A 14,582-nucleotide genomic window follows, 5' to 3' on the forward strand; every position below is an offset into this window, starting at 1 on the left:
ACAAAAGGAGGACAATGTAGCTTCATTAACTGTGCACACACGTTTGCCTTACCCTGAAGCTCTTCTGGAAAAGGTTCAACAATACTCCCCATTACAAAGGAGAAGCTCACCATCAACTGGCTGAATAAAGACTAGTGAAAATACCCATCTTGTAAATGGAATCACATACTTATCTCTGAGTGATGGCTTATTCATTACATCTTTAAAAATGTTGTAGTGCTTTATGCTGATCTTAGCCCAGAACTTTGATTTGTGTGTGTGTGTGTGTGTGTGTGTGTGTGTGTGTGTGTGTGTGTGTGTGGAGGCAAAAAGAAGACTTCTCTGTTGGTTGTAAATTTTAAAAGACATTAACTACATAATTGACAGTCACCAGAACCATAGCATTCCTCTTATGGCCCACATATGACCCCTCTCCCGGCTTCTGATGTTTCTCAGGTTCATCCCAGAGCCCTGGTCAGCCTGCAGCACCACGTGTGGGCCTGGCATTCAGGTGCGCGAGGTGAGGTGTCGGGTGCTCCTCACATTCACACAGACAGAGACTGAGCTCCCTGAGGAGGAGTGTGAAGGTCCCAAGTTGCCCACCGAGCGACCCTGTCTCCTTGAAGCCTGTGACCAGAGTCCTATGTCTCCAAAGCTGAGTGGCACTCTCCAGGAGAAGGACAGTGAGATGATTTACGACTGGGAGTATGCTGGTTTTACGCCCTGCACTGCAACATGTTTGGGAGGTATTCAAACCCCTTCCTAAGGGATAGATAATGTGGCCTATTAAGAAGGGTATGACTTCATCCCTTAAGCCAGATATGCAAATTAACAAAAGTCTAAAAGGGATGAATTTATTCAATAGCAAAACTATGTTTTTTCTTTCTTTTATATTTTCTAACTTATTCTTTATTAACCAGTGAACCTCAACCCCTCTTGGTGAAGCAGATTTTTAGGTCAATTAATCTGGGCTAATCAGTGAGCCCCAGGACAGTGAGATGCCATGTTTCAGAATCAAGGTACATGGTTTCCTAAGGAACAACACCCAAGGTTGATATCTGGCCTTGTTAGTCACTTGTACCTGCATGTATGCATGTACAAACACTTGATTTAAAAGAAAATGTAACAACCAGGAAAATTAGAAATTTTACTAACAAGAAAGAGCCTAGTTTCCCAAGTGATCCAGGACCCTGCCACTCTGTCCTGTAAGTCTTGACTTTGCTGTCCAGCCAGCTGCTATGCAGTGGGTTCACTCCCTAGGCACCTTCTGGTGTCACCCCTCAAAGAAGGTCAGAAAGCAAAAGCAGCAGCTACCCTGATCTGTTGGCTTATGAGCCTGCTCCACTCTTGTTGGGGCTCTTGAGATGGTGGCTTAGAATGCCCTAGTAGGTAAGAACTCAAAGGCAACCACTGTGACTCAACCCCTCACTTTTGTGACTAAATTCTCAGTCCTTGCCCTCCAGTGTCCCTTACCTTCTTTCCCTTCTCTGTCTGTTTCAGGCTCTAAACACACCCACTCTGGAGCTCTGCTCTGTCACACTCCCACTTTGGCACTGAGCTCAGCTGAAGTGGCATGTGCCTTACTCAAGGCCATAGCAAAGCTACTGTTTTGTGTTTGGAGCTGTCTTTGAGGAATTTAGAGAAGGGACCCGTAGCTGAGTCAAGTGCACTGGGGCATGCCTGTGGACCCCATACTGGAGAAGCAGAGGCAAGGAGATCAGGATTTTCAAGATTACCCTGTGCTAGTGAGTTTGAGGCCACCCTGGGCTACACAAGAGCCTTAGCTGTCTCCATTTCTTTCCCTCTCTCACTTGCTGTACCCTCATTCCAAGAAGTTCATTCCATCTCACTAGGAATTTAGCCTTTCTGATTTACCTGGACCTGAAACACAAGCATGTCTCTTATCTCCAGAGCCTCAGTGTCCTCCAAAGCTGTCACGTTTGCCCCAAACTTAACACCCTTCCTCCAAGCTCAGGACCTCGGATACCTCTATTTATACATCTTGGAAACCATAACACTGTCAAGTCTTGGCATATAGAAAGTGCCTCTTTCTCTTGATGAGTCCTACAAGCAGTGGAAAGAATAAAAGTTGAATCAGCTCACTCTGGACTCATTTTAACATGCTCCCTGAGGAGATGTGTTCCTGACACGGTACATTAGCCCTCATTGTTTAGCTCTCTCCAAATCCCTTCAAATCTTGACAGGCCACGAGTGGTAGTTTTTTTTTCAGCTACTCTTAATATAATTGGTCACTTCCTGTCAGGCCCCAGTGATGTTTATGGTGCCCATCATAAGGCCAAACAGCCTTCAATAACCTTTAATCTTTACCAGCTGTTTCTTCATGGTTTCCTGAAAAGAAGGCACCTGTGTGGGACAGTGAGTGACTGGCACATTTTCTAAAGTGTGGCACTGTTCTCTGGACTTCTCTGGATCCATAACATACTGTTTCCTCTCTTCTCATTGCCTGAAGGGTTGTAATAGTTTGCACTTAATCATACTAGCTAATCTTTTCAATATGATCTCAGGCACAAGTATGCACACACATATATATCACATACAAATATCACACACATACACATATCACACACATACCTCCAGGCATATATCACACCCCTTATATGTGAGGGTGTGGTATGAACTTTTCAATAACCTAGCTCAAATTGATCAAAACTAACAACAACAAAAAAAGTACGTGTTCTTTGGGGTCTTTTGTTTGTTCTTTGAGATAGGGTATTACTATATAGCCCTAGCTAGATTGGAACTCACAGTGAAGACCAGGCTGACCTCACACTCATAAAGATCTGCCTGCTTCTGCCTCCCAAATGCTGGGATTAAATGAGTGTGCCACAATTCCTGGCTGTATATTTTATTGGCTCTGCTTCCACTGTTAGAATCTTTGTTTACCCATTCATCATTTATTTATTTCTTGATGAAGAGTTTGAGTGTATATTTTTATATCCATGTGCATATAGATGTGGTAGATGTGGCCATGTGCCATCACATACATGATTAGGGTCCCGTTATATGGTATCATGTAGAGATGTCACTTCTGTCTTGTTTGTGCAAGGGCACTATGTTTGCACAATGAAAGATTACCCAGGAACATATTTCTTTGAATGTTTCCTTGTTATTGCCATATGACTGTGTGTGTGTGTGTGTGTGAGAGTGTGTGTGTGTGTGTAACTGGGAAATGGCACTTTTATCAAAACACTGTAGAAATCAAGTATGAGGGATATATTCTCATATAACAAAAGGAATTTATTATATACACTCCATTGAACACACTAATTAACATGCTCTAAGCATCAAAATGTAGTGACCTGAATTTTGTTAGGAATAAAATGAACTTATTTTCATAAATTTTAAATTTTACCTTTTTCTGTTTTAAAGATCACTATTTGATCAAACCTCCTCCAGAAGTAAGAAGTGTTAAAATCGTTGTTGGATCATAATGTGGTCTAGGAAATATTTTGTGGCTACCTTTGGAAAATATATTCTACACCAATAAATATTCCAAATTATTTAGTAGATTCTTTAACTTTTTTTCTGTTGGCAAAAAGTATGTCATGGGTGTTGTAAATTCTATCTAAATGATTTCAAGTGGTGCTCTAAGACCTTCCCCCAAGTCTGTCTGCATAAAATATTCCAAAATATTCTGAATATATGTTTAAAGAATTTGTTAACAAGTTGAAATGCATTTGAAATATGAATGCAGTTTTCTTAGATTTAAAAGAGAAAACAAAATCTATTAGGAAATGAGCATCCATTCTCCTATGAGGCTGTTAAGAGATTTGATATTTTGAAATAAATGTTAGAGTTATTGGGCTGTAGCCATGTCTTCTTGTATTTGGGGGTAATCAGAACTTGTTTGAAACACTCAAAGAGGATGTCTGCTGACTGCCTCTGGCCATCACAATGCAGACGAAGACAGTGTGAGAAAATTTATCAGAACTGAGCAAAAAAAAAACAAAACATCCATCTTACAAGTATTTTGGCCTATACTATATTCTGCAAAATGCTGTAAAATGGTTGAATTGAAACATGGCATTCAGAAAAAGGGCCACAAACTTGTAACATAACGGAATGTGTATTTGACATGAAAGTGAATATATTTGCGTATTTCAAATAATAGTCACTGTTTTCATTAGATTTTTTTTACATAAAAAAATTTGAGTTACATTTCACCCAATTCCAAGTTTCCAATAATTTTTCATTTTTGTCTCAACAGACAAAGAATACTGATTGAGAGCATTGGCTTTAGAAGTCACATAGATTTGTCTATCTGGCCTCTAAGGGAAAATATGACCTCAAATGTTCACATTTACACAAGGACCATTACAGCATGTGAAGGCCATGGCCACATTCTAGAATTCCCAGAGCACAAGACAGAGACTGCTGAATCCAGAGGCAGGGAATTTATTCTTCCATGTAATTTTTCCCACCTACGTATCTATTTTTTTAATCTTTGCATTCTCAGGTGTGTGTGTGTGTGTGTGTGTGTGTGTGTTGCATGTGTATATGCATGTCTGTGCTTATGTGTGTGGATGCAGATGTAGAGGCCCTAAGTGATGTCAAAAATCACCTTTGATAAGTCATCCACTTTATTCACTGAAGCAGAGTCACTCAGTCAAACTGTGAGCTCATGGATATGGGTTCCGCTAGTCTCCCTAGGCAGCCTGCTGTGGGGAGCCCAGCTCTCTGCCTTCTGAGGCTGGAATTCAGATGAATGGCCACACCCACTGAACATTTACTTGGGTTTGGGGATCTAAACTCTGCTCCTCACCCTTGTGCAACAAGCACATTAGGGGCTGAGCCATCTCCCCAGGCCAAATCTTCAGTTTTTATTTCACCACTGTTTCAGTCTTAGTTTCTCTCTAAATTTCAAATTCCTTATTGTTACATATGTACAACAAAGATATGAATGCTGTTTTCTTGGCCTCATGAGTTGTAGACTTGGATGAAAGGACACCACACACTTCTGCAATGGGAGGCATTTCTGCTGATAAAAGCATCACTAATCACTTTCTAATTGTATGATTCAAAGTACAGCTGGATTTATCAATGGGTGGTGATCTAGAAAAAAATGATATTCTTTAGCAGAACATGTAAAGTTTCCCTTAGGAAAACTGTTGTACGTGATGGGAAGATACACCCTGTTTGCAGACATACACCAAGCTTTCCTTAGGAAGCAGATGATTCTGAGTGTTGGCTACTCCTAATTGTTTCCAGGTAAGGAGATTTTGGCAGAGAGAGAAGAGGGTCTGCCTAGAGGTGATTGGAGGAGTGTCAAGGGCTGGAGTCTTGGGCTTTGCTCACAGATGACTTCAGATGCAGTCAAAAGGGCAATGTCCTGGTGATGTCAAGTCCCAAAATCCTGTTTTCTTCTTTGTTTGGTAAGATGTTCTGCATATGTGTTGTCTGTCTTCCTGCCTTTTAGGCCGGCAAGAAGCCATTGCTGTGTGCTTACACATCCAGACCCAGCAGACTGTCAATGACAGCCTCTGTGACCTAGTTCACCGTCCTCCAGCAATGAGTCAGGCCTGTAACACGGAGCCCTGCCCACCCAGGTATGTGCCAGGACAGTAACAGCTGTCTTAAAAGAGAAACTCACTGTGCAGGGAGTCTCACAAACTCATCAAGGTAGATCAGCTCAGCCCACTCAGAGCTCTCGTCTGCTCAACTTATACTGTGGTCCCAGTTTCTCTGAAGTACATTCTAGGGCAACTAAGCCAGGCAGAGTTCCTGTTAAGCTTCCATTTGCATCAAACATCAATGAACACAAACTGCCCTGCTATTATAAAAATCAGCCTTCTTCTGCCTAGTGTCCACAAAGGAGCTTCTCCCTCTGATGGCAGAACATCTGAGGGAGAAGTTACAAGGGCCCACAGCAGGCGCTTCATCTGTAGTTTTGGATAACTCAGTGATCTGCTTGTCACCTAAAACTCACACAGAGATGCTGCTACCATCCTATGCTGGTTAGTTTTTATCAACTTGGCACAAATTAGAGTCATATGGGAAGAGGGCACTGATCTGAGGAACTGCCTCCATCAGATTGGCCTGTGAGCATGATTGTGGTTCATTCACTCTATTAACAACTAATACAGGGAGACCTAACACAGTGTAGGCAGTACAACCCATGGGTAGATGGTCCTGGGTTGTATAAGGAAGCAAGCTGAGCAAACCACAGGGAACAAGCCAGTTCCTCCATGGCCTCTGCTTCTGTTCCTGCCTCCATGTTCCAGACTGGCTTCCTTCAGTGATGGACAGTAACCTGAAAGCAAAAAACAAAACAAAACAAAACAAACAAACAAACAAACAAAAAACCAAGACAAAAAAGCAATATACACACACTCACACACATGCACAAAACAAAAAAACCCCTTCCTTCCCAGTCAATGTTTTATCACAGCAACAAATAAGCACACAAGGACGTGTTTACTTCTGTCTTACCTTAGGTCTCAGATTATGGAGTTTGAAATGCCATAACCCCAGAACAGCTGAGGTTGATTTGTTATGGTCTCTTTGATTTGAAGGACTGACCTTAAAAGTTAATCTGCTTCCTTGCCTTGGTTCTCTTTCCCTGGGTGTTGCTGGCTACAGATGATGGTAACATAACATCATTGGTCTGTCACACAGACCTTTCCCAGCCTGGCCCTGGCTGTCCTTTTCCTTTGTCTACCTTTATTGTGTCAGCCACTCTTTGCTTTAGTAAAAATTAGAAGCCAAAAAAATTGAGAGCCCATTCCATCACCCTTTGTCCTCTTCTGGAATCTTAGTGATTAGTTGTCAACCTGATACGCTGCCTTCACTGTTAAAGGCAGGTTTTGCTATGTCTAGAACTGTAAATGATGGAGGAAGGTTATTGTGTCTACTGTCTGCCATCTGGAGAAAATGTAAGTGTGTTTTATGAACATTCAGGAAACAAGTTATGCTTGAATTCTCTTGATGCTTCTGTGACCCTCCTGCCTAGATGGCATAAGAATGAGGATCAAGGAGGTTGGGCAGCTCTGATCACCAGGTCCTCTGCAGCCTGGACATGGGCATCCTTCCTTCATGATCCTTGTCCTGTATCCTGGAGTGTCTCTAGAGGAGATCAGCTCAGAGGTGCCTCGTGCTTGGTAAAACCTTACCTGCAATGAGATGTCAGTGTTTCCTGTTGATGTGTCTGACTTGGTTGACACCTGTCAAAAATACCGAGAACTTCTTGGCTTCTCTCAGAGCCATCTTTCTGGGCTCAGATGGGATAATGCAGTTGAAGTCAAGACCCAGAAACAGCACAGGGAAGTCTCTCTGCATTGCCTCACATTCACATCTTGGTGATTACATTTCAGAATAATCCACACTAGAAAACTCATTACAGAATAAGCAATATAAATAGGAAGGAGAGTCTGGTCTCATTGCCCAGCAGGACACCCACTTTGTTAGCTGCATTCAGAGCTTTCCATGAGTATCAGTCCAAGGATTCAAAAATTGTTCATTCAAACCAATTGTGAATTAAAGTATTGTTCTCATGGCTCAGGAGTATAACTCAGTATAGAGGGCTACTTAAGAGTCTAACATGTGTAAGGCCTTGTGTTTGATCTCTAGCACTGTGAAAATTTGTTTTTTCTGTCTCAAACATATCCACGTGTTGTCAGATAGACCCACTTTGGAAAGGGGAACATCATTTGAGGAATTGCCTTCATCAGATTAGCCTGTGAGGACATCTATGGATCATTTTCTCAATTGCTGGTTGATGTAGGAAGGTCCTGTCTACTGTGGGCAGCACTATGCCTAGGCAGGTGAGCTCGGGATTTCTAAGAAATTGGTAGCTGATCATGAGCTTGAAAGCGAGCCAGTGAGTGAGCAGCACTCCTTCATAGTCTCTACTTCAGTTTATGATTCCAGATTCCTGCCTTTTTCCTGCCCTGGCTTCCCTTTATGAGGGACAACAAAGTGTTAAGAAATAAACCCTTTCCTCTGCAAGTTGCTTTTTGGCCATAGCATCAAAAAGCAAACCAAGCCATCAGGCTTATTATTTCTTGACACTATTCCCCAAGTAGTATTATACAGCAACTCTTTACACAGTGTTCACATTGCACCAAATACTATGGATAACTGAGAGTACGTTGGAAGGTGGTTAGGTATACACAAAAGTAACAGTCTTATATGAGGGGCTTGGGCAATCATAGATTTTGGTGTCTTCTGGGGAGTGGAGTTGTTTTGGAATACCTGCTGTGGGTTACAAAGGTTGGCTTTATTTGGGTTGGTGTGGATTGTGAATCTGATTGGAAGAACCTGCTCATAATAATATTTGGTACTAAAAGGGCAAACCTTAGTGAACCAATCAGCTCATCCAGATCCCTTAGCCTTCTTCTCATTCTAATACTGAAATCTGAATCAAATATTTCTGGAAAAGCAGGGGCTTTCTGTGAAGCCACCATTCCTTTTACTGTGTGAGACACCAGTGCCACTTCTCAGGAATGCTGTTGAATCTGCTTCTGCAGCTGAGGCCATAAAGTTAATTCCATCTCTGTAGTGTTTTCCAGAAATGTTCAGAGTGCAGCTCTTTCCACACTGTGTTCATCTGTGCACCAGAGCTCAACAGAGGAGTCTTAAAGGGTCTCACAACATGGACAGAAACCTTCTCTGGACTTTAAATACGTCAGGCACAGGAATGAATTTATAACTACCTCCTGTGCTATATATGCATTTCTCTGCTATCTTAGTCAATAACTTCACATCCATTTAGAAATGTGGTGATGAATATATAACATACAAATAACCCTGGCTTCCGAATATGAGAACAGAATTATGGGTTTTGGTGTTGTTGGGAATTTGCCCAAGAACACACAGGCAATAAACTGCACGATACAAAGTCAAACACAAGAATGGAGATTTTTTCATTAAATACTATCTAGTCCAAACTCTGCCTTTTCCAAACCACAAAAAGGAAGCTGCTCCTGGCGGAGCCGATCCCTTGGTTTCCAGCCCTTGCTGCCTGCCATCCCCTTTCTCTGCACTAGCCAACACCCTCTCTCCCTGCTATAAAAGAAATGGTTTGGAATTTGTACAGATTTTAAATGCTGACTGAAGAATGATGAAGCATGAAATTCTCATAGCCATTAGTTGAGACAAGTCAAAAGGAGAAAAGACAACCCAGGACGCTGGGGTACTTTCTCTCCAGATTCAAATGCCATTCCAGACAGGCATAAAGCTAGTTTTTTGTTTAGTTTTTGTTTTTCAAGACAGGGTTTCTCTGCATAGCCTTGACTGTCCTGGAACTCTGTGTAGACCAGGCTAGCTTTAAAATAATAGATCATAGAGATCCACCTACCTCTACCTCCCAAGTGCTGGGGAATAAAGGCATGCATCATGAAGCTAGTTTTTATCAGGGCTCTGTGCTCTCAGGACACTGAAAGAGATGATTTGGGGAAAGTAGATAAGATTGGGTAAACCAGAATGTACCACATCCTGAAGGCACATCACATGAGAGTGATTTATACTATGGCAGGATGGGTGAAGGTCCCAGAACATTGACAAAATTCCTTACTCTGTTTAAAAAAGGTGTGTGTGTGTGTGTGTGTGTGTGTGTGTGTACTCAGATGTCAGAAGAGGGTGTCAGACTCCCTCCAGCTGGAGTTATACTAAGAGGGCCGATGTGGGTATTGGGAATTTAACTAGGGTCCTCAGCTAGAGCAGCAGGGGTAAGAATTGAGAGATTTCTCTATCTAACTTGCAGGGTGGCTGCAGTGTGACTCTCTCATGTGGATCCCACTGGTTGGCTTCCTTTTACCTGAAAACTTAAATCCACTTCCTTTATTTGGCCTAGAGTTAGATTCCTGAGGTGGCCTTAGCAAAGCACAGTAGACTAAGTGGCTGGAAGAACAGAAATTTATCATCTCACAGATCTGGAAACACAAAGTCCAAAACCACAGAGTCAGCAGCACTGGTTCCTTCTGAGGGCTGGGAAGGAGAATCATTTCCAGGCCCCTCTCTGTGCTCATGGCCTCCAGCATTCTGTGGCTTGTCAAGAGTGCTCTTCCCGTGGTTCTGTAGTTCTTTCCCTCAGCACGTCTGTGTCCAGACTTAACCTCTCCATAAGATACCACTCAGGTTGTCTAGAGCCCACTTAAAACTACTCTTTAACCTAACCAACTCCAAAAAACTATTTGTAAATAAATTCTCAGTTACAGATGTAGAAATTATGTAATTTAAGAATTTGACGGGATTGCATTGCAATTCATAATAACATAAAAACTCTTTGCGATCCTAACTCTAACTCTTGAATCACATTTTCTGTGACCACTGCCCTAAACACCTACCCCCACAGAGAGAGAGAGAGACAGAGAGAGAGAGAGACAGAGAGAGAATAAGTCACACTAACACACACTCTCACATTCACTTTGAGGAATTTGCTTTGGAGACACACTCTGTTACTGTGACCCGTGCTTGCTCATGCCCACTCATGAATTCTGGACCCAGTAGAGGATGGATCTCCATTCAACATTTCTGTCTCTAAGGGATCTGAATGGAGAGAATCTCTGAGCCTAGCTCCTTGATCTGAAAATGAACAGTATCAGATAGGAAATAGTTAGGATTACTGAAGTCCTTTGATTGCCAATATTATTATTTCTTTCTTCTGTGGTGCTGGGGATAGAAGCCATGACCTTATAAATGCCAGGCAAGACTCTTCCCCAAAGCTACACCCTTATCCCCATGCAATCTTTGATTTGAGCTGATAGTTTCAAGTTGCATTTTGCTTGCATCTTGCATTGTTTCGTAGCCTCCTGTGAGCTTGATGCTCCTTAGCTTAAAGTGTGGTTGATACCTTTCAAACCCCCACTCAATAAGTTGAAAACATCATAACTGGAACCTGCTGGCCATCTGAGTTTAGTAGCACTGTCCCTCTCAGCAACCCATCTCTCCCCTTATGATCATGGGGCTCAAGGAGCTTCAGTTCAGAGTCCTCACTCAGCATCAAGAGTATCAGGTGGTCTCTCACTGACCCAAAGGAACATTCAAATTCAGGAAGTACAGTATGTGCTGAATAAGTGTCACATCCTTACTGTGGCCGAGTAGAAAAACTCATTAAATCAAGACATTGAAATCTGGGCACTATCTCTGGGGTGAAAAATGTAAGATTTGGTCAAGTTCTAAGAATGACAACCTTTGCCAGAACCATCCAGGAGATAAAAGTGGCATGAGCTTAGCTTATAGGGTTCTCCTTCATTTGACCTCGGAACCTCAGCAAGACTTGATGAAATCTGGAAAGTGTTTCTTAAGGCTGCTGAGCAAAGTTTGCTGATTTGTCCCTTTATCATCCCATAAGCACAGTGTCCCTTCCTTCCTCACCACCTTAGCTGGAGCTCTCACTCACCCCATCCTCAGCAACACATGTCACGGAGCTTCCAAGCTGGAAAGAATGGAGCAGACAATATGCTTTGGCCACTCTGCAAAGTTAAGAGTCTGTTTTCATACAAAAGAAAATATTGCCCCTCTTTTCAAAGTTGCAACTTTAATAACCTTTTCAAAGACGGAGAGTTATGTTGGAGGAAACCCAGGGGAGGCAAAGGTTCCATGCCAAAATAAAGGTAGGTTTACAAAAATGTTTTAGGTTCTAGAAATCAGTGGTGTAGGAATAACAGGGACAGGGGCATGCATAATATTTTCCATATAAATATTTACTGACTCCAAGGGCAATAGCAGTAAAATCTCACCCCAGGGTAAAACTTACCACTGAGACTGAGGTGGGCAGTCACAGACCTTTATTTACTCTAAGGCAAATGCACTTGATGTATTAGCCTGGGCTTCCAAGGGGCGTGCTGTATGCTTATTTGCTCTTGTGAGGTTGCTCCCCCTGGATTGTCCTGTAACTGCTGCATGTCTGCTATTTTACAGAGTTGCCTTTTCCAGGAGAGAGCCAGAAGTGTATAGAAACACACAGGGTTACATAATGGTTCCACTAGTCTGAAGACTGTCTTCTTCTGTATCAGGAGTCAGGGCCTCATGGGAGGGGGGAGGGAGAGCAACAGGCAAGAGTGATGTGTTTTTGCACCAACCTGTTGCTCATTTCTTGAATTAATACATATGCATATATATTATAGACATAAGTGCACACACATGTAGTTCATTGTCAGCTGATAAGAAACTGTTGCCCACTTCCAGGATAAAAGTAGTTCCATCCTCTGTCCCTTGGGGCTATAATTGATTTTTCTAGTTCCATACTTTTGAAAGATAATTAGGCTGAAGTCATTCCCAATAATGTTTACAAGTTTAAGACAAATCATATGAAGAGTGAAAAGATACTTCCTAAATAATTAGTATGTTGTCACATTGCCAACAAAATATTGGGTGTGTGCCCATGAGCTGTTTGTGACTTTTCTCATGCCCAAAGCTACAGAAACTTCGATATGATCAGTGATAGTCTAATTGATAAACTTCCAGTTAAAATAGTGTTGGTGTCTCATGGTTTACTCCAAATGTAGATGACTGGTGTGAAGAGGAGAAATTAAAATGATATACCAATAGCAAATCCATGAGAGCAGTTATAGGAGCTTGCAAGGGATGAGAGTATGATGTGATAAGAAAGCTGGCCCTTGGGGTCTCTTCGCACACTAGAGGTTCAATGTATCTATAACAAATGAGAGTTCAGTTCCTGCTTGACAGAGAAAAGAAAACAGGAAGGGAAGGAAGGAAGGTAGGAGAGCAGGGAAGAGAGAGAAAGAGAAATAGAGAATCTCATACTTTCTTCAAATTTCACCTAAAAGTTGAAATTCCAAACTCAAGAAGAAAGACATCCAATACTAACAAAAATAGTTAGGTACAATATTTGCAAGATGAACTTACTCTGGGGGATATTAAAACACACATCAAAAAAGCTGAAAAAGACTGAAGTTATTAGTATCTTTGGAGATAGAAATTAATATTATCCATATACTTAATTGGAAAGTTATGAAACCGAAATAGGCAAAAATAGAGTAAGAATGGATGAGTGTTACAAAGAAACAATCTGAACACTAGAAACAAAAATTCAGTGAAACAGGGGTAAGTTATGGGTAGAAATGTTGGCCCTCACCATGAGGTAAAAACAAGTCAATGTGCAATCTAGAATGTTAATCCAGTATTAAAGTCAGAGCTTGCATGGATGCAGTTGCCAAGCCCAGCAAGCCAGACTTCTTGACTAAATAGGTTTTGCTTATCAAGTTGATAAGCCCTAGGACAAAATGAGGATAAGAAATAATATACTTTAACGAAAATTCAAATTATGGAAACTAGTCACCCTATAAACTAAAATATGTTAGTTTTGTCTGTGAAAGGATAGAATCCTCTTGTGAGAGAAGACCGCTTTGACAACCATAAATCAGACAAACCTAGAATGGTGGTGTCTGTGATACCACCCAGCATTTAAAATACTGAAGCAGGAAGGTTGTGATTTTCAAATTTATTGACAATTTTCACTATAAACTTACATTCATTTTAAGGACTTCAGTTTTCAAGATTATCTTTTAAATTCCTAGCATCAGTGATTTGTGCTTTTTCTTTAAGACTTTCTCAAAGACATGCTAATTTGATTAGACTTTTGAAGAAACAGATGTTATCTGCCAGTTTATTCATTTCTGCTACCCCTAATCTGTCTATCTGTCCATCTGTTCGTCTGCCCATCCATCCATTCATCTTTTATCTATCACTCCCTTCTACTTTTCCCCTTTAGTTGCTTTTTCAGTGTCTTAAAGTCAATCTTTATTCTTCAAATATGTATTTAAAGCTATTGATTTTCTTCTAATCAGTTTTAGGTGTATCCTACAAGTTTTGACATTTTGGTTTTTTTTTAATACGCATTTTAAAATACTAACTACAATTCCTTCTATTAATATTTATATAATTTCTCAGACATTTTTCCTCTGTGTGAAATCATACATGCTCCTAGATAATTTAGAAGATTATTGCATGCATTAAAAATATTTAGGTCTTGTCTAACTTGCTTCCAAGTTGGTCAGAAAACTTACTATATTAGTGATCTCAGGCTGTAAGAACAAAGTACCACTGTGAGGGTAATTTAGAAATAGAACTTTATTTTCCCTTTGGCTAGAAAATGAAAGGTGAACGCCCTGTAGGGTCTGGTTTATGGAGCCCACTCCCTGCCTGGCCTTTGGATACTGGATTTCTCCATGTTTGCATTACTTCTGATAGGCCTCATTGCAGACATCATCCTAATGGAGGACAGTGCTTCAACATGTAAATCTTGGTGGAACACAAATGTCTTAACTAAGATGTTTCTATGCAGTGTGATTTCTACTTTTATGCAGGACTTAGATACTCAAATATAGAATTATTTTCCTTCTATATGAGTCTTTGTGCCCAGGATTTTGCAGATTTCATAGTATCCATTAAAATATTTTAATTCTATTTTTTACCTTGAAAAATTAAATATCAAACAGGATTTACATATTCCTTGAACTTTTGTAGGAATTCCATGGCTAAACTAATAGTCTAGTCCTTTTCTTGAATGAATATTTTGCTGTTCCCTGGAAATCTATTTCAAAGATATTTCCAAATAAATGATTAAATAGAAATCCTTTTTTTTCCAATACCTAGCAGCTCATAGTACATGTGCATTATAT

The 14,582-nt window shown here is 40.9% G+C and overlaps 1 protein-coding gene across 1 annotated transcript in view; it reads left to right on the plus strand.

The window, feature by feature from the left end:
* Positions 1 to 14,582, plus strand: part of Adamtsl3 (ADAMTS like 3) — a 299,460-nt gene that overhangs the window by 208,214 nt on the left and 76,664 nt on the right. The window contains exons 16-17 of the mRNA XM_051206607.1: positions 436 to 725; positions 5,417 to 5,546. Coding sequence (XP_051062564.1) covers positions 436 to 725; positions 5,417 to 5,546 — 420 coding nt within the window. The remainder of the gene's footprint in view (positions 1 to 435; positions 726 to 5,416; positions 5,547 to 14,582) is intronic.

The sequence above is a fragment of the Phodopus roborovskii genome, unplaced genomic scaffold (genome assembly GCF_943737965.1).
Source record: "Phodopus roborovskii unplaced genomic scaffold, PHOROB, whole genome shotgun sequence".
Classification (NCBI taxonomy): Eukaryota; Metazoa; Chordata; class Mammalia; order Rodentia; family Cricetidae; genus Phodopus; species Phodopus roborovskii.